Source organism: Prinia subflava, chromosome Z (genome assembly GCF_021018805.1).
Source record: "Prinia subflava isolate CZ2003 ecotype Zambia chromosome Z, Cam_Psub_1.2, whole genome shotgun sequence".
NCBI classification, from domain to species: Eukaryota; Metazoa; Chordata; class Aves; order Passeriformes; family Cisticolidae; genus Prinia; species Prinia subflava.
Window position 1 is genome coordinate 87,744,977 of NC_086283.1, and position 21,481 is coordinate 87,766,457.

General features: G+C 40.5%; 1 protein-coding gene across 2 annotated transcripts in view; it reads left to right on the forward strand.

Moving 5' to 3' along the window:
• The window catches only part of NNT (nicotinamide nucleotide transhydrogenase), a 52,285-nt gene that overhangs the window by 17,662 nt on the left and 13,142 nt on the right, over positions 1 to 21,481 (forward strand). For both annotated transcript variants that reach the window (XM_063423756.1, XM_063423755.1), the window contains exons 10-17: positions 284 to 437; positions 1,315 to 1,476; positions 2,242 to 2,352; positions 3,083 to 3,228; positions 13,450 to 13,645; positions 14,243 to 14,476; positions 16,316 to 16,476; positions 17,369 to 17,548. In XM_063423756.1, the coding sequence (XP_063279826.1) occupies positions 284 to 437; positions 1,315 to 1,476; positions 2,242 to 2,352; positions 3,083 to 3,228; positions 13,450 to 13,645; positions 14,243 to 14,476; positions 16,316 to 16,476; positions 17,369 to 17,548 (1,344 nt within the window). The remainder of the gene's footprint in view (positions 1 to 283; positions 438 to 1,314; positions 1,477 to 2,241; positions 2,353 to 3,082; positions 3,229 to 13,449; positions 13,646 to 14,242; positions 14,477 to 16,315; positions 16,477 to 17,368; positions 17,549 to 21,481) is intronic.

Consider the following 21,481-nt stretch of genomic DNA (forward strand, 5'->3'; position numbering starts at 1 on the left):
TCTTGTTTCTGCACTGGAAATGCAGAGATGTTTCTGCTCTTGTACTGTGTTTCCACCAGGTGCTCTTGGACACTAATATCAAATCTTGTCTGAAGAGTGTGTAAACCAGTATGATTAACTTGGTCATGCCTTGCAAACTTCTGCTGATGCTGAAAAGGAGACTGTTCCTGGGCATGGCTGTAGGATGTTAGCACTTGCTTGAATTGCAGAATTAAGAAGAAAAGGCTTCTCTAAGTACTAAGCATCTGCCATGTTAGGCATAACTGTAAATATCTCTTGTTAGGATGGCAAAGTGATTTTCCCAGCACCTCCACCAAACAACATTCCTCAAGGAGCACCAGCGAAACAGAAGACTGTAGCAGAGCTGGAAGCAGAAAAAGCAGCTACTATTACACCTTTTAGAAAAACCATGACTACTGCATCTGTATACACAGCAGGTAGGCAACTTCCATAGCTGGAGAGTCAGTGTAGAATTCTTCTCTTTTGGTTAATACTTTTGAATGACTCATCATCTAGCTTATGCAATAACTATTTGGGAGAGCAGTTGACTGGCTGGTGTATCCTTGTGCAAAATCAGTGTAGTGTAAGAATTGTTTGAGAGTGAAAATTTACCATAAGTATTGACATTTCAACAAGTACTGATTCATTCTCTGTGCGTATATGTATGTTTGTCTCTACTTAAATATTAGTAAAATGCTTAAAATTTTGAAGGACTCCTGTCAGGACAGTGCTTATACTTTGCAGCAGAATCAGTTCAATGTCTTTGCTTTCTTCAGATTTTACTGTATTGTGGGAGACTTAAATGACCACAATTTACTGAAGTATTGGAAATAGGGCATTTGCTTTGACAAATAAGTATTGACTCTTCATTTCATTTTTTACTCTCAGTGCATTAGAACTTCTGCATGAAGTAATTAATTAATTCAGTAGTCTTAATTTTAATGCTTGTTCTTCATACATATGCTTTGATATGCCCGAGTAATACCTCAACGTTATTGTGACTCTACATTTTTTCTATAGAACAGGAGAATGACAGGATTCAGTGTTGATGTAGAAACCTATCTTTGCCGCATTGTGTGCATGCATATCACATATGTGTGGATTATATTTATGACTTCTGTTACAAAAGAAACACTAGCACTGAAAGAACTTTGTGTATCTGTGTATTTATATCATTTGAAAAATGATCTCCCTGACTTTGAAACTAGTGCATGCAGAGAACTTCAGTTTGTTTTTGTGTCAGTACTGTTGTATACAGTTTAAATATAAGAAGTCATTGAAAAGTTACGAAGTTTTCCTGTGCTTTCCTTCTAGGTTTAGCTAGTATGTTAGGCTTGGGCATTGTAGCACCTAATGCTGCTTTCACACAAATGGTGACAACGTTTGGCCTCTCTGGAATAGTAGGGTACCACACAGTGTGGGGTGTGACTCCTGCCCTGCACTCCCCACTCATGTCTGTGACTAATGCCATCTCAGGTAAGTGGCTGTCACACACCTGCTTGTTTTCTACTTGAAGTGGGCACAACTCCTTTTACCTGCATTGATACTGCTGTGCACGTTTGAGTTTACATTCATAAATAGCAAGGATGCTGGAAACATTGTATTTCTGAGAGTATGATTTTTTCAAAAGAAAGGCAAATGTGGTGCTGTATCCTTTTAATTTTCATAAGTATTTTTTACACTTCTTGCTTAAAAGTTTGTTTTAATTGGAGTGCTGCTGTCTCCTTTCATAGACCACATCTTTCCTCCCATCTCTGCAAAAGATTGCCCTGAAAATAACTTACCTTTCCTATTTTTTACCTTCTTTTATTCATCTTCTCAAACTATGTGTTTTGAGAGAGGAGGAAAAAGAAAAGAAATCCTTAAATACTCATAAGAGTCATAATTCTTATAAATAAGATTTTATGTATCTAAGTTTGGTTATATGTAGCAGATCACAAGTGACCTACTTTGGTTGTTAAAAGCAAAGTTTCTTTTATTGAACAAGTACTTGGCTAACTCTGTGCTTGACGCACTGTTCTTCAAAACTACATTCAGGTACTACCTTTCCTTCTTTTGTAACATGTTTGTATTCCTGAAAAAGATGGTAATATTCTTCCTTTAAGCACTAAGGTGTAAAGTAGGAGTCAAAATTTTAATTGACTGGTATCTGCCCGACAGTTGAAAGAAAACGTCTTATAGCTGTAGAGCCTAGGTTACACAGCAACCTTTCCCAGTAACACTTCTTTTTCTTTTAAATAGGTCTGACTGCAGTTGGTGGGCTGGTACTGATGGGAGGACACTATCTCCCTGAAAACATTGCCCAAAGCCTAGCAGTGCTTTCAGCCTTTGTATCTTCAGTCAATATTGCAGGTATGAATGTTTTCTCCCAAGGAACTTAAAGTACTAGTGTAATTTTTAAATGTCTTCTAGCTATTTAATTATTTAATTCCAGAAATACTAGTCTGAGAATAGCATCTGAGAGCATTTATCAATAAAAACTCATCACGCCTCCAATTCTCACAGTAGTTATTGTAGGCATTTTGCATACCCTGTGGAGTAGCATTTTTCAGGAAATATTTAAATGTGCATTTCCTTTCATAGTATCCTTTGGGTGATGATTATATACAATATATTTTCCTGTATAACCCAAGAGGGTAGTTGTAGAGGATTTGTACTTGTATTAATTTTCCTACTTGAAATACATACTAGTGGCAAAGAACAAAATTCTGTTTCCTCAAGCTTTAGAAGTCCCATCTTCAATAATAGAGAAAATAAGTGAGCAATGTGACTTATAAATGCTGCTTTTGCTAGAGTAGGTGGGTACAAGAACACAGTCATAAACTAAGCTGCATCCTACAGTCAGTGTAGAGTACAGAGCCAGAGCAAGTTCTCCTTTTCTTGTGAATTTCTTCTAAAGGCTAAAAGAGACAGCAAGATCTAACTCTGATTATACCTTTGTTTCCTAGTGGTTTTCTAGGTTACTAGCTTTATTGGTTGCTGAATTGTGTGGTAATATGGTATTACTAAATATTTCTCTTGTAACTTGGCATGTGCTTGATTTCAGATTTTATTTTTTTTAATATTGCTCCTTTACTTCCAGGTGGCTTTTTAGTTACACAGAGAATGCTGGATATGTTCAAACGTCCCACAGACCCTCCTGAGTACAACTACTTGTACCTGCTCCCTGGTGGTGTATTTGTAGGAGGCTATGCAGCTGCTCTCAGTGGTGGCTATAACATTGAACAAGTAAGAAGATAACTTTATGGCTCTTGGCCCAGTTCTCAGTGTTATGTTTCTTCATGCCTGTTCTGTTGAGGAGTAAATAACAAATAATCTAAGGTCTTTCCATCAGCTGCATGTTCCCACAAGGCCAATCTGAAGCTGATTAACTGTAAGCTTGCAGTCACATAGCTAACATACTTTAAAATCTCTTTTGTTGTTTGGTTTTGTGTTAACATAACGCAGGTGCTTTTATTTATTGGACTATTTTCCTAATTTACAGTCTAAATAATACAGTAACTACAGAAATCTGTCTTTGTTTTAAGTGTTTCTAAAAGTTCAGCTTGGCATGACAGTTAAAAAACGATGGGATCAGTTTTCAGCACAGCGGGACACACAGGGATTTTACCTATAGCACCTTTTATAGTAAAATTTTGTTTGCATTTGTTTTAATAGTAGGAAAAATCAATCTATGTTGCCTTGTACATTTGGAAAAAGTGAACCATACACATTGTTATTGCAGGAGCTTGTAATATATTTGTGTTTTTTCAATTATGTGGACATATATGGTTCAGTTCATGTAAGTTTGTTTATAGTTTTTGCAAACAACAGTTTTAGAATGCCACAGAATCATTAACGTAGGAAAAGACCTTTAAGATCATCAAATCCAGCTGTCAGCCTTGTACTACCACCATGGTCACCACTAGACCATGTCCTCAAGTGCCACATCAACAAGTTTTCTTGAACACTTCCAGGGATGATGACTCCACCACTTTCCTGGGCAGCCTGTTCTAAAGGTCAGCCATGCTTTCCATGAAAAAAAAAAGTCCTAATATCTAATAAACCTTCCCAATGAGCAACTTGAGGCCATCTCCTCTTGTCCTCTCACTTGTTACCTGGGAGATGAGACCAATTCCTACTTGGCTAGAACCTCCTTTTGAGGAGTTGTAGAGAGTGATAAAGTCTCCACTGAGCTTCCTTTTCTCCAGACTGAACACCCCCAACTCATGAGACTTGTTCTCAAGGTTGCTTTTTCCCTGAGATTTTTCCTTGGGGTTGCTGGCCCACAAGGTAATAAGGGTCGTCCCAGGGTTGCTGTTCCCTGGGAGTTTCCCCTGGGTTGCTGTTCCCAGAGGTAATACGGTTTTCTGTCTTCTCTTTGCCCTGGGTGTTACACACTGAAGCCAGAGGCAGAGACGACAAACTGAGTCCGCCGGTATCCATTTCCAAGGTTGTTTATTTTTCATTATCTCAGTCTTTTTACAGCTCTGCCAGGCCTCCCTGGCAGGGTACCTTATCTTAGTTCTTTCTCAGCTCTGCAAGGCATCTTCAGCAGAGCAGGACACGCGGCAGACTGGGCGGATCAGAGAGCCCCGTACCTTATGTACAGTTCCCTTGACCCAACCACTGCCCGAGACGTATTTTTTATTTACAAAATTTTGCCAATGCCTATTACCTATACTAACATGTCAGTTCTACTCTAAACCAATCTCTAAAACCCAACTCAGCACAAGATGGGGGACGAGAACAAGAACAAGGAAGACAGGGGCCACTCCCCAATTCCTCCATCTTGTCTCTTCAGCCCCATATGCTAAGAATCCTAATTTCTATATTTACATTCTACAACAAACCATCCACTACTTATTTCAAATTCTTAGGATTTGTGATTCTTTCTTCATGTGAGCATTCACTTCCATGGATAGAAGCTCGAATCAGAGTCCTTCTGGGCTCTGTGGGAGGCTGGCTGACCCCCCTGTACAGATCCCAGACCCCCCTGTACAGCCCCCTTATTCTCCAGGGCTGTCAGAGGGATCCTCTGGACTCCAACATCTCCCCCTCCTGTTTGCACCAAAAACACCCTTCTGGCAGCTCCATCCATGGCGCGCCGCATGCACTGAAGCAAACACGGCACATACATCAGAAGAATCACAAGCTTCAATAGGGAATACACACATACTCTCAAAAGTTCCCTCTACCATGATAAAAGGTTAAACACATTGAACATTCCATCCATCCAAGGCTCAGTTCTCATAATAAGTTGGTTCACAGCCTTTTTCCAATTGTCTTATGTTCTCATAATATCTTTTCAAACTTATCTACTCGTGTCACAGCATCAGCAATAAATAATCAATTGCTGTTCTGTTTTCGTCTTACACTGTCAATATCAGTTAACAAATCATTCAGTGTAAGAGAAATGGCATGGGCATACTTGTTCTAACAACAGCCCCTTTGATCCAATAGTATTAAAATCATCCCTGATACTGTCTGCATTGCCGTCACAACTTGGATCATATTGTTCAACAGATCTTTCCTCTCTTGCTCTGTTATCAATGTCATGCTGGGTGTTAACAAAAAACATCTCTTGTTGCTGCATGGACCATCCTTGACATCTGCAGGGAGTACAGACCGAATCCTATCTTCACAAATGAAAAAGATTCATTTCGGGAATAACATTGAAACCTGGTTTGCTAGTTTATCTGACATCTCAGTGTAGTTACACCAAGGTGATGCACTTTTACAAATCATATGATTTGGAGTGACTTCTACGATATTATCTTTTTTGTGTCACTCCAGGAAGGACCAAATCTTTTGCAAAAATTCTCTTCTGCTGAGCCAAAAGTTTTCATTCCCGAGGTTCACAAAGAACCATAGAAAAGAATTTCATTTGAACATCCCATTTGTCCACTAGGTTGAAAATGAACTGTGAAATTGCTGGAGGGATGTTCTCTGGGATCGACTATTTGTTCAATCACCTGCCTACTAACAAACTCATAAAGCATGATGAAAAGAATTTCCCCGATCTTAAGTATATCAAATGAAAGATGTTCAACTCTGATGCATTGGCCAGAGTTTCCCAACCATTCTCCCCTGACTGAATCATGGGCAAAACTATCCCACTGCCCAAGACAATCGGTGAGAACACAAGGCACAGGTATAACACTTAATTGAACTGCTTGTTCAAAGGCCTCACTCTCTGTGGGAATCTCTGAAATGCAACACCACTCAAGTCCCAAGAGAAATCCCAAGTCCCAAAATCTTTTGCATTCCGAACGAAGAAATGTCCGCAGTCTTGACAGCCACGTCTGCATGCCTGCTTTTCCATTTCTGGACCGACGCCTGATGCTGTTGACTTTGGCAGAGATTCTCATGCCTTGCTGATGCTCACTTTCGGCTCCTGTGAAAACACAAGCACAATCCCTGCCCCAAACCTTAAATTTAAATGATTTTCCAATCCATCCTGTCTCTGGATTTCTGCTCAAGACTAAAGGATTCTCTTTACATTTCTCTTCCCGTTCCACTTGCTGCTTGGTGAAGTAGACTCTACAAAAGAACTTATCAAAAGTTTAAAACGTACTATTTTTTTCCTCAACATTCTGCTTAAATTTACACTCAGCATTCCTCCCCTCTCCTTTTGCATCATGAAGGTTATTTCAATTTTTTGGAGATATAAAACATGACATGAGTACTATAAAGCATAACAAAAGACTTCTATAAAGAAATGCTCAACACAAAGGAAAAATTCGGTATACCAATGAAAATGAAAGTGATTATCAAATCATTTGTGCCATCACCTCAGAGACTGCAAACTGCTGAAACACTTTCCTTCAACGGAGATCCCGATGTTCTTTCCCGGGCAAGACATCAGGTCGCACGTCAAAGTTGATTCAGCTGTTATATTAATAAGATCAAATTGCCAAGTCAAAATAACTTGTATATTATTTTTTGGAGCAGAAATCTCTGGGCTTTGTTGGCAAACAGCATCCGTCCAAGTTAAAATCAGAGTTTGGCCAGAACTCAAACTTCAAGTTGGAGTGATGCTCTTTAGCACATTCTCCAAATAAATCCTCTAACAACAATGAGCATCAAATGCCTAAAATACAACAAACTGTTATAACATTTTTACATAAAAGAGACATTTAAAATTTAAGATTAAAAATTGATCAGATCACTCAGGAACTCATCTTTTCTGGAACTTTTCTTGAAAACGGTTGAATACCAATTGGAACAATTACAGGATCAACAGCTGATGGAAAAATCATCAATGATGCTTCAGGTATCTCTCTTCAAGACCTTCTGAAAAACACTTAAAGGTTTAACAAACTGAAATGCAATGTCTCTGCTCACACAAGAGGTACCAAAACAAGCCTAAAATTTCATTTCAAGCGAATGCATAACACAGTTAAAAGAATCAAATGAAACTTCAAAAGGACATGCTAAAATATTGCATAAAACATACAAAATCGATTACAAAAGAGACAAACTATATACTTAAAATGAAACTTAAGAAAAAATTCTGACTTGCACTTAATAATACAACTACATTTTTCAACAACAGCATTTACAAAATACTTAAATGTTTAAAAAACAAATGGAAAAAATTCAAAATTACAAATGTCTTTTGAAAAATCCTATAAATAAATGACAAAGCATAAAAGCTTAACTGTAATATCAACTTACAAGTACTATCAATTTTTATATATATTTTCATACTATATAATCAATGTATCAATACTTAACATGTTAAACCGCATTTCAAAGCTCTTATACCCTTGTTAATTTAAAATGAAACACAAAAGACTGAAACAATTCACAACCAACAATAAAATCAGGAATCTAACAAATTGTATCTTCTCCTCAAATCTTATTTATCAACGTTCCATCATCATCATTTCAGTTGAAACTGTTTCTTTGTTGAAGAAAAACAAATAACTAAACTTTGCAAATTAAACAAACATGTCTTCTATAAACTGTAAATCACTTTTTAAATCAACCAACACTTGAATTCAACACAAATAAATCTTGATAAAAAATCTACAACTTGCAGTAACCTTATAAAATCCATATATAATAAATCAATAAAATATAAATTAATTACTAATTAAACCTCATGAAACTCAAATACAAACTTAATGTAAACTCATCAGGGCCCAAACCTGAAATAAACTTTAGAATTATATATTTAAAAATATGTAACTTAAACTCAAACCAAACTACACAAGAATTTCAACAACAGTGAAATGTGGAAACATAACTCAAATTAACACACAATGAATAATTCTGGCTAAAAGCTCATTTCCATTTCATTTTCTATTTTTCTTCTTTATGATAGGATGTCCCTTTCTCACATTTTGTCTTTCTCACACAATGACGGATTGCTTCACAACAAAGGGACAAATGATTGTATTTTCTTCTTCTGATCTTTTTTTACAATGTTCACATGCTGTTCTGTTGAATCACTTGTTGAAGTGCTGTGAGAATTCCTTCATCCCGGACTTGGAGGATCCTTTCAAGCTGGTTTCTTCAGATGCCTGCCTGCACTGATGTGCTGTGCTGAGGTGTGTCCACTTCACTGCATGCTTTCACCATCTCTGCCTTCACCATCTCTGCCTTCACCATCTCTGCCTGAGACGATCGACCAGGCATTGCATTGATGATGCATCTGCATTCTGCGTTGGCATTTCCAAACGCAAGGAATTGAAGCAGGTGTAGCTTTGCTATTTCATTGTTTACTTGCCTGTTCATTGTCTTGGTGAAACAACCAGGGAATGACATGAAAGACTCTGAAGGTCCTTGCTGGATTATTATATATGTATATATATATATATGTGTACAAATGTTTTCAGGTGTCTCAATCAATGGAACTTACAAAATTGTTTTTTGTGATGTATTTCTGATGTCTGCTGGCACCTGTTGTGACAAATCCCTGGCTTGGATTTTGGCTCTGTCATGTGATATGTCCCCTGCCACCTGCAACATGGTGAGGGTTGCATTCACTCCTTGCTATTTGTTCTTTAGTTCGTCAAGGGCTTTCCTCCATTTAGCATTCCTTCAAAAACTGTTTGAAGTACAGAAATTTCAAACTATTTTCTCGCATCTCTTTCTTTCAGTCTCTGAGCACCTCGTGATTCAATTGCCCCTATCTCGAGTTTGCATCCTGTAGATCATAAGTAGTTGGTAACACAATACTTTCCATGTCTCACTATATCACAGTTCTTCTCTTTCAATGTTCTCTTCTTGATTTCTTTACAGTCTGTTATAATTCTTTCATTCTGTAAATTTGCAGGAATGTGATTCAGCTGCTGTTACCATGATGCTCTTTCTTCCATTTTGGAGCTTGCTAACATTTCTAACTTTTCTCCTTCTCCTGGATGAGGAGTGGATATTGTGAATCATTTTCCCCCTCCTATATGAGGACTGGGGAATTACTTTCTCTGTACTGCACATTATACCTGTGTAGCACGGTGAAGGGAAATCACGGCTGAACTTGCCGCTGACCCAGCAGGTAGCCTTGATATAAATGTGTAGAAATTGTCTGCAGAGGATTCAGAAAGGGTGTGACTACCTTATGCTGGAAGGGGTAACTGAGGGAAATGCATTGCTAAATTCGGATAAAATTCCAGAGCACAGTCTTTCAACTGAAGAAATAATTGCTTTTTCTTATATAAAAAAAATCTTTTGAAAATAAAGATGATTGTGATTGAGTGGCAAAAGAAGCTTGAGCTACAGTCCAAAAATCATGTGGAGTTTGAACTGACTTGCTGTCACCAACGGTGAATATTTGCTGCTGTTTCTGAGCTAGCATATTTTGAACTTTGTTGTCTTCAGGAGTTAATGGAAGCTTCCTTTGCTACTATTTTTGTTGTTGAAGCTGTGCAATCTGCTTAGAAATTGTTGCAATGCTTCTGTTCCACCATGCATGGTGGTGATGCTGAACCGGCTGGGTTCAGTTTCAGCTTGTCCGGCTGGCCAGGCCGTTCTGACTGAGCTGAGGGATTTGGGCTTGATAAAAAAAAACATTGAGGGGTCCCTGGCACGGCCAATCCGTGCCAATGTTGTGATACAACGGGCATATTTATGAAAAATTCTTTGCCCTGATAACTGCAGCTTTTGCGTGTTGCTGCGTGTTTCTTATAAATCTTAAATGTGATACGTTGCCATCATGCAACATCATCTTCCCCCTCTCCTTTCTGAGGATGGGGACTTACAATTCTTGTGAAGCATGCTTTAAAAAGCTGCACTTTCACAATTTTGTCACTTGCGAAGCACCGGCTGGGTGCTGCCAGCATATTTGCTGTGTAGTTTTAATAATTTCAATGCCTTGGCATTGCTGCATAATTGCTTTTAATTTTGGTTGTGCACCGGGGTTGCTGCGAGAGCTCCCGCTGCCTGAGCACTGCTGCTGTGGGAGGGAATGGGCCGAACGCTGCTTGCAGTTGCTGCAAGGGGGTGGGGCAGGGGGAGGGTGCCTAGAGGGAGATCCCACCCTGGCCCCGCCTTGCCCCTGTCTGCACCGGCATGGGGGCATGGAACGAAACGCCTCCGGCGTGGCCATGCCCCTCCTCTGCCTGACTTGGCGTGGCAAAGCCCGAAAAGACGCACTCTGTCTGCTCTCTCTCGGGGTCCGCCTCGCCCTGATCTGCGCTGGCGGCCCTTACAAATGCCGCCGGCGCTCGTGCTTCCTGCATCCCCGCAGCTTGTGCTGGAGTGGTGCCCCCAGTCACTGCTCGATTTTCACCGTCCGCGACATCAGCGTGCGCCCTGCCCGCGTTTCCGCATCCCCGCGCTCGGTGACCGCTGCCTGCGGTCTCTGTACTTTTTCCCCTTCGTCTCTCCCTGTTCCGCTGTGTGGGGGGGGAACGGGGGGGGGGCAGTGCTTCGTCCCTCCGTGTTCGATGTTTGGAGGGAGGGAGCTTTGGGGACATGGAGGCGGGGTCTGTGTTGGACTCCCCGCGCCTCCTTCCCGGGGAACGCGGGTCGTGGCTGGGGGGGAGAGGGGACCAGCCTCCTTTTGCTCGCGCGGTGCCATGGGTCTGTTTCCGTCCCTCCACGCGCGCTGCCGCGGCACTGCCCCGTCTCCGCCTCCCTGCTGGGGAGGCAGCAGCCTCTGCCACCTGTCCCGTCTTCCCCCTGCACGGCGGCACCGCCCACCGCCACTTTCGCTCCAGCTCTGAGTTGTGCGAGCAAGCACGGCCACTAAACCTGCCCTGTTTCCAACCCCTCTTCTCGGCTGTTTCCTTCCCAGCGCGGGGCGTCTGCGGGCCGCCCTCCCCCGCGCGTTCTGTTCTCCCCCCGCCCTGGCGGCACGGCTGGCATTCCTTGTGCCCTTTCCCCTCTTTCCCGTGCTGTTTTGCAGTGGGGGATGGGGGAACTGCACCGCACGGCCGCGCGCCGCCCGCCTCAGTGTCCTTCCCGGGGTGCGGGGTAGGGTGCGGAGTGGGGGATGCCCGAGGAGCTGTTAGGGAATGCTTTTGAGCGTCCCCTCCCTTTCTGGGGTTGCGGTCGACATGTGGGCTTACTTGCTCAGAGGGCTGGGAATCTAATTCCCCTTTGCCTCTCTGTTGCCGTGGGAGTTTTAATTCTTCCCCGGAATTTTGTGTAATATCATTTGCAGCAGTGCTCTTGCCAATAATTTGAGAGCTTCTTTATCTCTCCTTATTGCTTTTTGATATAGTTTTTTTGTTCTTTGTTCACCTCTTTCCAAAATTCTGTCTGGAACTTTAGTTCCGATCTGCATTTGGGATCTCGAGGCAAACTGATTATTAGAGAGCTGCTGGCTCTTTGTTAATTAAAGCTGCAAGTTATGCAGCAGTGATGCTTTGCCAAGTTGATAAGATACGTAGCTATTTCTGGAATGCATTCCCCCCGTGTTCTGGGTTTTTGACCGGTCTCACCTAGGTGAAGTCTTTGCTGGCTGTGGAACTTGAACCGGTGTTGTCCCTGCTGTCCTGCAGCTGTAGGGTGACGCTGGCCCTGGGCCCTGGGTCCTCGTCTGTCCGGCTGACGTTTCAAAGTCGGCAACTGCTGAGTCTGTTCTTATCTTCTAAGGGTAGAGTTTTTGTCTTCTTCTGAGGGTCCGTGGCTGTTTGGATAAGTTCGGGCGCCACTTCTCAAGGTTGCTTTTTCCCTGAGATTTTTCCTTGGGGTTGCTGGCCCACAAGGTAATAAGGGTCGTCCCAGGGTTGCTGTTCCCTGGGAGTTTCCCCTGGGTTGCTGTTCCCAGAGGTAATACGGTTTTCTGTCTTCTCTTTGCCCTGGGTGTTACACACTGAAGCCAGAGGCAGAGACGACAAACTGAGTCCGCCGGTATCCATTTCCAAGGTTGTTTATTTTTCATTATCTCAGTCTTTTTACAGCTCTGCCAGGCCTCCCTGGCAGGGTACCTTATCTTAGTTCTTTCTCAGCTCTGCAAGGCATCTTCAGCAGAGCAGGACACGCGGCAGACTGGGCGGATCAGAGAGCCCCGTACCTTATGTACAGTTCCCTTGACCCAACCACTGCCCGAGACGTATTTTTTATTTACAAAATTTTGCCAATGCCTATTACCTATACTAACATGTCAGTTCTACTCTAAACCAATCTCTAAAACCCAACTCAGCACAAGATGGGGGACGAGAACAAGAACAAGGAAGACAGGGGCCACTCCCCAATTCCTCCATCTTGTCTCTTCAGCCCCATATGCTAAGAATCCTAATTTCTATATTTACATTCTACAACAAACCATCCACTACTTATTTCAAATTCTTAGGATTTGTGATTCTTTCTTCATGTGAGCATTCACTTCCATGGATAGAAGCTCGAATCAGAGTCCTTCTGGGCTCTGTGGGAGGCTGGCTGACCCCCCTGTACAGATCCCAGACCCCCCTGTACAGCCCCCTTATTCTCCAGGGCTGTCAGAGGGATCCTCTGGACTCCAACAACTTGTTTTCCAGATGCTTCACCAGCTCTGCTGTCCTTCTCTGGGCTTGCTCCAGTGTCTTTATTGGAGTGAAGAGTCCAAAACTGGACATAGACTTCAAGGTGTGGCCTCTCCAGTACTGACTACAGGGGAATGATCACAGTTTTACTCCTGGCCATACTATTGCTAGTAATTCAGAACCGTCTAAACTATTTCATAGTTCAAATCTGCTGTAACCAAATTCTGAAACTATTCCTATAATGAACAGGACCATTTAGCTTTGGTTTGTGCTAAAGGAAAGGTTACTTCTGAACTGATGAGGAAAATTGTCTCTAGTTAATATTCATTCTGCAGATAAAAAAAGATTATCAAGCGAGGAAAAAGCTTTATAGATATCACATTTTAGTTGACCAAAAACACATCCTGTATGACAGTTTCTCAACTTCAATTGAGAATTGTGACTTAAACACATTCTGAAGAAATCAGCTCTTTTGTGCTGATATACACAATCAATAATTGTGTAGCAATACAATTTGTCAGTACTTCCTACTGACAGTTTTCTTATTTTAAAGGTGATGTATCTGGGCTCAGGGCTGTGCTGTGTTGGTGCCCTGGCTGGTTTGTCTACCCAAGGAACAGCTCGTCTCGGAAATGCCCTGGGTATGATTGGTGTTGCAGGAGGTTTAGCCGCAACTCTTGGAAGCCTTAATCCTTCACCTGAACTGTTGGCACAGATGTCAGGTGCCATGGCACTTGGTGGGACCATAGGTATGTGTATGATGAACTAACAATCTACGTTCCATGCTTGCATATATGCAACCTGTATGTACATAAAATACTGTATAGCTCGCAGGTGAATTGACTAACTGACATTTGTGGCTTGTGCAAAACTATTTTACAAATGTGTGAACAAAATATCATAATTTTCAGGGCTTTTATTAATCCTTCAGAATGTGATAGAGAATGGGCTGACTGGTGGAAAAGCAGGAGCACATCATCTCTGATAGGGAAACTGTGTCCAGAGGTAAATGATCTTGCCCAGCTTCATACTTCTGTTCAGTTCCTGACCAAATACTGCCAAATTCCCTCTTTCACACTGTGCCTGTGTCACAGAAAACAATGAATTTCTCAATATTTAGTGGAGCTTCTTAGCACGTGATATGCTTCAATCTTTCTCTTTTTCATGATGTCCCCCTTGCACAAAATACACATGTGCAGCCTTCAGTTCAATGCCATATCAATTTCTAGTTGGAACAGGCTTATGTGTGTGTAATCATTGCACACTGAACCATCCTGTACCAATTTCTAGCTGAACAGGTAGGTTGTGTTTTCTAAGACTTCTCTTCTGTCTTCAACTCCCAACAGGTCTGACAATTGCTAAACGCATCCAGATTACCGATCTGCCGCAGCTAGTTGCTGCTTTCCACAGTTTGGTTGGTCTGGCTGCTGTGCTCACCTGTGTGGCAGAGTACATGATTGAATACCCTCACTTTGCTACCGATCCTGCTGCAAACCTCACCAAGATTGTGGCATATCTTGGCACGTACATTGGTGGAGTGACTTTCAGTGGCTCTCTTGTTGCGTATGGAAAACTGCAAGGTGAGACCTTCTATTCAGAATTAAGTATTTGTTAAAGGGATTTTCTTCCCTCAAAATTTAACTCTACTTTTAGACTGTTGTGTAATTGGAAAGAAACATTGTATTTTGCACCAGGTAAAAGTTTATATGTTTAATTTTTACAAGTGTACTTTTTTGTTTCTAATTCTGTTTAATTTGGGTACAACTTTAGTTATGAAAGGTTTTCTTCAGAGCTTGGGCATATTACTACTATTCATCTTGTCTAGAAATAAGTGTTGCTTTGGTGTTAAGACATTACCTGATGCTTTTTCTTGAATTGATTTGATTGAACTTTTATGATCACAACTTTGCATTTCTGAGGAGACATTTTAATTGAAACTCTCATGTGCTGGATTCAGTGAGCACTAGTAATACGTCAAGATTTTGCTCTTAACACTGCAATCTTCATTGAGGTAGGCAGCTTGCAGTATTGAGGCTGCCTCACTTTAAACCATTCAGTTCACTGTCTATTTACCTACTGCTCAAACTCCATGCTCATCTTGCTGTTTTAGCAAATACGCTTTCTAAGTTAAATACTCACTAGTTCCTGATTCTTATGCATGTGAAAGTTTATTTTTTGCATTTATTTTTGGTTTTGTAAGCACACAGCTTTTGAGAAGCTAAGGTAATACTTGTACTAAAAATTTAAGGCTAAGAGCTTCCTGTTACTAATCCTGTTGTTAACTTTGCAATAGTTCCTTTGGGAAACATCTGTTTGCTTTCTTCAGTGTTTGTGAGACCAGCCATTGAAGGAGGAAATATGACAAGGATGGAAAGCTGTCTTCTCTAATAATCTTTTGAAGGATTTGTCAGTAGTATGTATTTCTGGTGTATCTCTGCTAAGTAGTTATTCATGTATTTCTTCTCAGTTATTTTTTTTCTCTCCATTGTAATGCCTCAGTGATTTGTGCGCATGTCCCTGGTGAACTTCACTGCTTGTTTGAGCCTGCTCTCCTGTTTCTGTTTACTTTTTTCTCCCTTGCATTTTCATATCATCATGATATGAAATATGATGCTAGTCTATACTAGTGAACTACTGATCTTATGGTGTGGAAAAGAGTAGTAAGTCACACATTTGACACCCCTGCCTGAGACCATCAGTTCATTATTTCTCTTGAATTCAGCTAAATTTAAATGAGACACTGTAATTTCTGATGTAAGTAATTACTGGGAAACATTGCACTTTGTCGTGTGGTTTGAAAAAATCAAACCCTAGTATGAAATAAATGTGACTGTCTTTTTAAACTGAATCATACAAGTACTGAACCCCTTATCCCCCTCAAGTTTCTGGAGATGTGGGAAGCTGTGAGAGTTCCATGTGACTGAGGATTGTTGTAAAATTAATGCATTTAAAAGTAGGAGTGTTTCATACTTGATGTTATCTGTGTAGTCGTTTTTTTTAACACACAGTTTTTGAGAGCTAATCCTTGTGTAGAAGTTCCAGCTAAAAACTTCCTTCAATTGTGTGTCATATTCAACATACAAAGACCTGGAGACAAAGTGAAAGGACTTTGTTGAAGGAAAAATAAAAGGCTTTTCAAAAGGAAAAGAGATTTTTTGGACTATTCTGGTGCACTTGAGTGAGATTAGGAAGTAAACACCATTTGAACAAGAGTATTTGAGAATCTATTTGAGAAGTTTGAAAGTGTTGCAATTCTGAGTCAGCAGAAGAGCTCAGCTTCAACTAACTTGTTTTATCTTCTGCCCTTCCCTTTTTCTGTTTTTTAATTTTTCTTTTGTTGAGTTATTCAGCCTTCTGTGAAGGTAAGAAACAGGCTTCCCTCAATGTACCCATTCATGTCTAATAATGTTTGACTACAGGTATCCTGAATTCTGCACCTCTGCTCTTGCCTGGTCGACATGCACTGAATGCAGGATTGTTGGCTGCCAGCATTGGTGGGATGGTTCCCTACATGATTGATCCTTCTTACACCACAGGAATGACTTGCCTGGGTTCTGTATCAGCACTCTCAGCTGTCATGGTAAGTTGAGGAATTGTAGAAAGTAAAACAAGTTACACAAGGGCTTTATTCTCCAGTTTTGCAAGTCTCCTCTTTACCATCCTGAGTCACAGTGGCCGTGGTGCCTGCCTGTGTAGTAACTTGCAGTAGCAAGTAGCAACTGACTTTTCTAGATCCAGCTGCAAACCAGAACTGTTCCAGAGAACTGGAATGCATTTTTATAATTACTTTTTGCAACTATTGATTAATGAAGCTTTTGATATGACAAAGTGATATTTGAGAAGACTTTTGGGAAAGTTAATTAATCCCTAAAATACTTAAAAGAGCTCTGGATCTACAGATTAAAATGAGTTCCATGTGTAACTTCCCTCGTTCACTCACACCAGTGTACACCAGTGTTGCAAAATTTACCTTCAATATTGCCATTCTGTAAACTGAGTCTTACAAAGACTGCTCAATATTAATACCTTAATGGTATGAACAGTTATATGGAGCTGGTAGGATAATTTTGCAAGCAAAAAAATATGTGACTAAGCAGAGCATGAGTATAGTGGCATACCTTTCTATGCTCTCTGAAAAGCCAGATTTGGTAAGTCCAATCCTCAGGCCACAGCCTGAATACCTACACTGAAAGTACTTGAATAGGTTCTAAATAACTTGATAGTGGCCTAGAAAGGTTGTGGGTGCCCCATTTCTGGAAGTGTCCAAGACCAGGCTGGATGGTAAACTTGATTTAGTGGGTAATATTCCTGTCCAAGGCAGGGCAGTTGGAACTGGCTGATCTTTAAGGTCCCTTCCAACACAAACCATTCTATGTTTCTATATTTATTTTTCAGTGCTGCAGGCTGAGTGTCTTCTCTAGGTGCTCTCCTTAGTCCTTGCTGACACTGAGGTATTTTCTTTCCTTCTCCAGGGTGTCACTTTAACAGCAGCTATTGGAGGTGCTGACATGCCAGTAGTTATTACTGTCCTGAACAGTTACTCTGGATGGGCTTTGTGTGCTGAGGGCTTTCTCCTGAACAACAACTTGCTGACCATTGTTGGAGCACTCATCGGATCCTCTGGGGCCATCCTCTCTTACATCATGTGTGTGGTAAGAAGTCAACAGAAACTGTGCTTGTTTGCTGAGTAATGCAAAAACTTTTTTAACCCTGCTTTTCTGGAAGATAAGCCATTGGATCTCACTCTTAGATGTTTATAGACTAGAAAATTTTTGATTGAAACTGTTGGACTAGATGTCAGTCATTTTTCTTTGGTTTTGTGAAAGACATATCTCAAAACTGAGGAAAGCCCTTGGACTGACTTAAGCATTAAGGGTTTGAATCTGAGCTCAAAGAGGTATGGTTACTTGTAGTCAGCTATGTATTTTTTAGTCATACAGCTTCTGAAATGTAGTTAGATTTAAGCTACATTTAATATGTAGTAGGAGATCCTTTAAGTAGTGTGTTTGTTTAAAAAGCTATTGGTTAGCCAGGGATTTATAGTTTGATTTTTGGAGTGCAGAAAGGTACCCTCTTTTCTTCAGGGCAGCTACTTTGGACTACCACGAGGTGGCAGCAGGCTTGCACGATTCAGTGTGTCAGCAAGGTTGAGCTTCGACTTGGTGTGAGAGTTGCATTGCATTGTTAGTAATGATCTCCTTTTCTCTAGAACATTTGTATAAAAGTCTTGTATTCAGAGATGGAGAGGTAAGGATCTAAAGAAAATTGTTTGCAGTGCAACAGCTGCCAGCCTCATTCTCTGTTGTGTAATTCTGCTTCCTTTCTGCTCGTGTGGTATCAGTGCCACTGTTCTCCTGTGTGATGTTTTCCTCTGGTCAGCTCTGGCAATCATCTTTTACTTCATCTCCACTGATAAATAATATTGTTACCGTGTTAGGAATTTTCAGTATCATTCTTTTTCATAATTTTTGACGAAGAATTTCAGAAAAGCTTAAAAAGGTATTCTTGTGCAACTACATGAAAGTGAGTTCAAATGAACAATTCCAGGTATGAATTTCAAAGAATCTTGTTCTTTCCTGAACATTTTCTGTCTCCTTATCAAAAGCAAATCAAATTATGTAGTTAATATATTTAACTGTATACATTCAGGAATTTTGTCAATATCAGTGGAAAAGTAGTGCTTATGGGTAACACAGGTATAAAAACTCTGTTCTTTAAGGATTGAATTCTTGTAAACCTTAGGGAAAATGCGAACTGTTTGGTATGTATTCACCAGTAATCTATCTATACCTTCATTTTTCTTTTACTGTCTCCTTCCTTTCTTAATATTGCTCATCTCTCCTAGTACTCACAAGAGAGTTTTGAAATACTTACAGAAATGGTTGGGGGAGCCCAGGTAAATAGGAAGCCTGGGGGAGTAGTTAGCAAAATAGTTAGGAAGTGACAGAGTGGCTTTCCTCTACGTTTCTCAGATTACAGGAAGTTTAGTTTTTGAGATAGTGTCTAGAAATCTTGTGCTGCTTTTTATAAACTTAGACAACTGAAGTTCATCAACCAGTAAAATGAAAATTATTTTGTATGATTTCTGCACAATAAGCAGAATAACATGCTCTTAGCCCAGAATTTTTCTTTTCTGCTATATTTCCTTTAGTGGAAATCATTACTTTTAAAGCATTGTTATAAACAGGGGATTCAGTATCACTACCTTGAAGCTGCATTTCAGGAGACGGAAATGCTCCAGAGTGTCAATAAATTCTGCTTTTGGTGTTTCAACCTGGGCTAATGAAGCAATGGTTTTCCTTTCCCCTTTTTGGTATCCCCATCCTTTTTTTTTTAAATTTGATTTGGCTCCGTTTGGTTTTGTTTTGTTCCCTCCCACATTGGTAGGATTTCTGTCAAAACAGAAATACAGGTACAAGTGAAAAGGTATTTGTGGAAAGAACTTAATAGCTGAAACCTTATTTTTACAACATTTTTATCACTAATTTTGGTAACTGAGGTAAGGACAGAGAATTTACTGTTGAATTTACTGCATGTACTCTTTGCTCATCCTGTGAACTGTGACTCTTCTAAGACATCAACAAAAATGTTCTTCAGAACATTTGATTGTTAGCATGCCCTTGGTCCCTCTTTTTTCCCCCAGAGGGAATACTTGATGATTGCAATTCTGGTATTAGAATAATTATAAGAGGCAGAAGAAACTTAAGGTTGAAGAGGAACCATTAACTGGGTTGATGAAATAGAGCAAGAAGGGGGGCACACACTGTTAGTCTTACAAATTGTATGCTGGCTACTCATGTGTTAGCTATGTAGTTTCTGTGGGCACAGTAGAAACGCTTACAGTTCTCAGGATTCAGGTATTTGATTTTCCCTGGACTGTAAGCTCCTGATCATTGTTACTTGTCTATGCACAGCACAGAAGGCTTTTTTCCAGTTGTTGGATTATCAGTGAGTGATGAAGCCTGCCCTTTATACCTCAGTAATTGTGGTCTGTGGTGGTAAAGAGGGTGGAAGAGTGTACAGAAGACTTTTCACACTGTCCCAGCTATGTTGGTTAAGCATTGCTCGATAAGGTCTTGGCTCTTCTGTGCCTTTCACATTTTCTCTTGGAAGGGAAGTTCTTCTTGGCTCTTTGCAGTGGAGCCAGGCAAGAGTGCTTCAATCTCATGCTTGCTTTTAGCTGATGCTCAAATTTCTAATAATATTTTATCTTCTTTATTTTTTTCCCTTTGACTTGGTCTAGCTGTTGTCTTTTGGTTTAGATATGTGTGGAAAGTGCTCTGCTTCATGTAAGCTTGGCATGTGCAACATCTGAAGAGGGTATTCTTCTGTCTAGGCTGTCTTACCTGACACAACTGCTGTAATGTTGAGACAGATGCCAAAGACAGTGTGTTCTTAGGGCATGTGAACTATTGTGTGCTGCAGACAGTAAAAGATGTTGGTTTCACTGTTTTTGTGTGCGTCCCTTACATATCTGAAACAGTGATGACTTTCCAGGAAAAACAAAATTTCTGACATCATCGTTCTGCTTATTTGCTACATGATAAACTTCAAAGAATGACACATCTTCTGAGTCTATAGCAAAAAACCTGTGGAACTGTGTGCTTTGAAATGTCAGTGGAGAATGGATCTCTCTAAGCACAATTTTGTGGGGGTGATTTCTCCCACTTACATGTGTGTCTCTCCAGATCCATTGTAAATTTTATCCTGGTTTCTCAGCTAGTACAGAAGACATATGACTCATATATGTAATAAAAGAAACATTTTATCCTCTTCTTTTTCTGCTTCTAAAGTTTTTTTTCCCTGTAGTTACAAGTTTTGCCTATTTCCAATTATTGACAGATATTGCTTTGGAACCACATTAACAAGTAGACGTGCCAAAGAAAGCATTTAGGCAATGGCTTTTCCTGGCTATGCGTCTAATGGAGCCAGATTTTCAGGGTGTGTTCTTCTCTTAAACCTTCTAGTTAAAATGTCTTGTTTTTCCTTGGTGGTCAGCCAGTAAGTTAGTGGCCCTCTTCAGTTCTTTACAGTGTGGCTGGTTTTGTGTGGCTGATTGGCTGCTTTTGTGTTTTCCTGTCTTGTTAACTCTAGGAGTTTCACTCCAGTACTACCTGTAAGGACTTTGTGGATTCCATGATGTCATGGAGCAGTGCTGTGCTTACATGTTGAATTGATTAAACACTATGGAAATTATCTTGCAAAAATGTGTGTGTGTATATACCAATGTAAAAAAAATTTAGAAACTCTGTCATCAAACATGCATTCTTTCATATTGCCTTGGTTTGAAAGACAGATATCTGCTAGGAAGGGGCAGGACCTCCCTAGAGATGGAGAATTCAAATCCCCTCCCTCCAAATTATTCCAATTAAAAGGAAAATTAAAGGAGCTTTCAGGCAGAGGTATGGGGGTAGGAATAACAGTTCTTTACTAGTATATAGGACAAAACGACAAACAAACAACAACTACAGCATCAATAATAAACAGAATCGAGAACCTTGAGGGTTTTCTTTTACAAAAGCCCAGAGCAGTTTGATCTGGGTGCCCCTGCAGGGCTCCGAGAGGCCGAACTGGAAGGGAGGAAA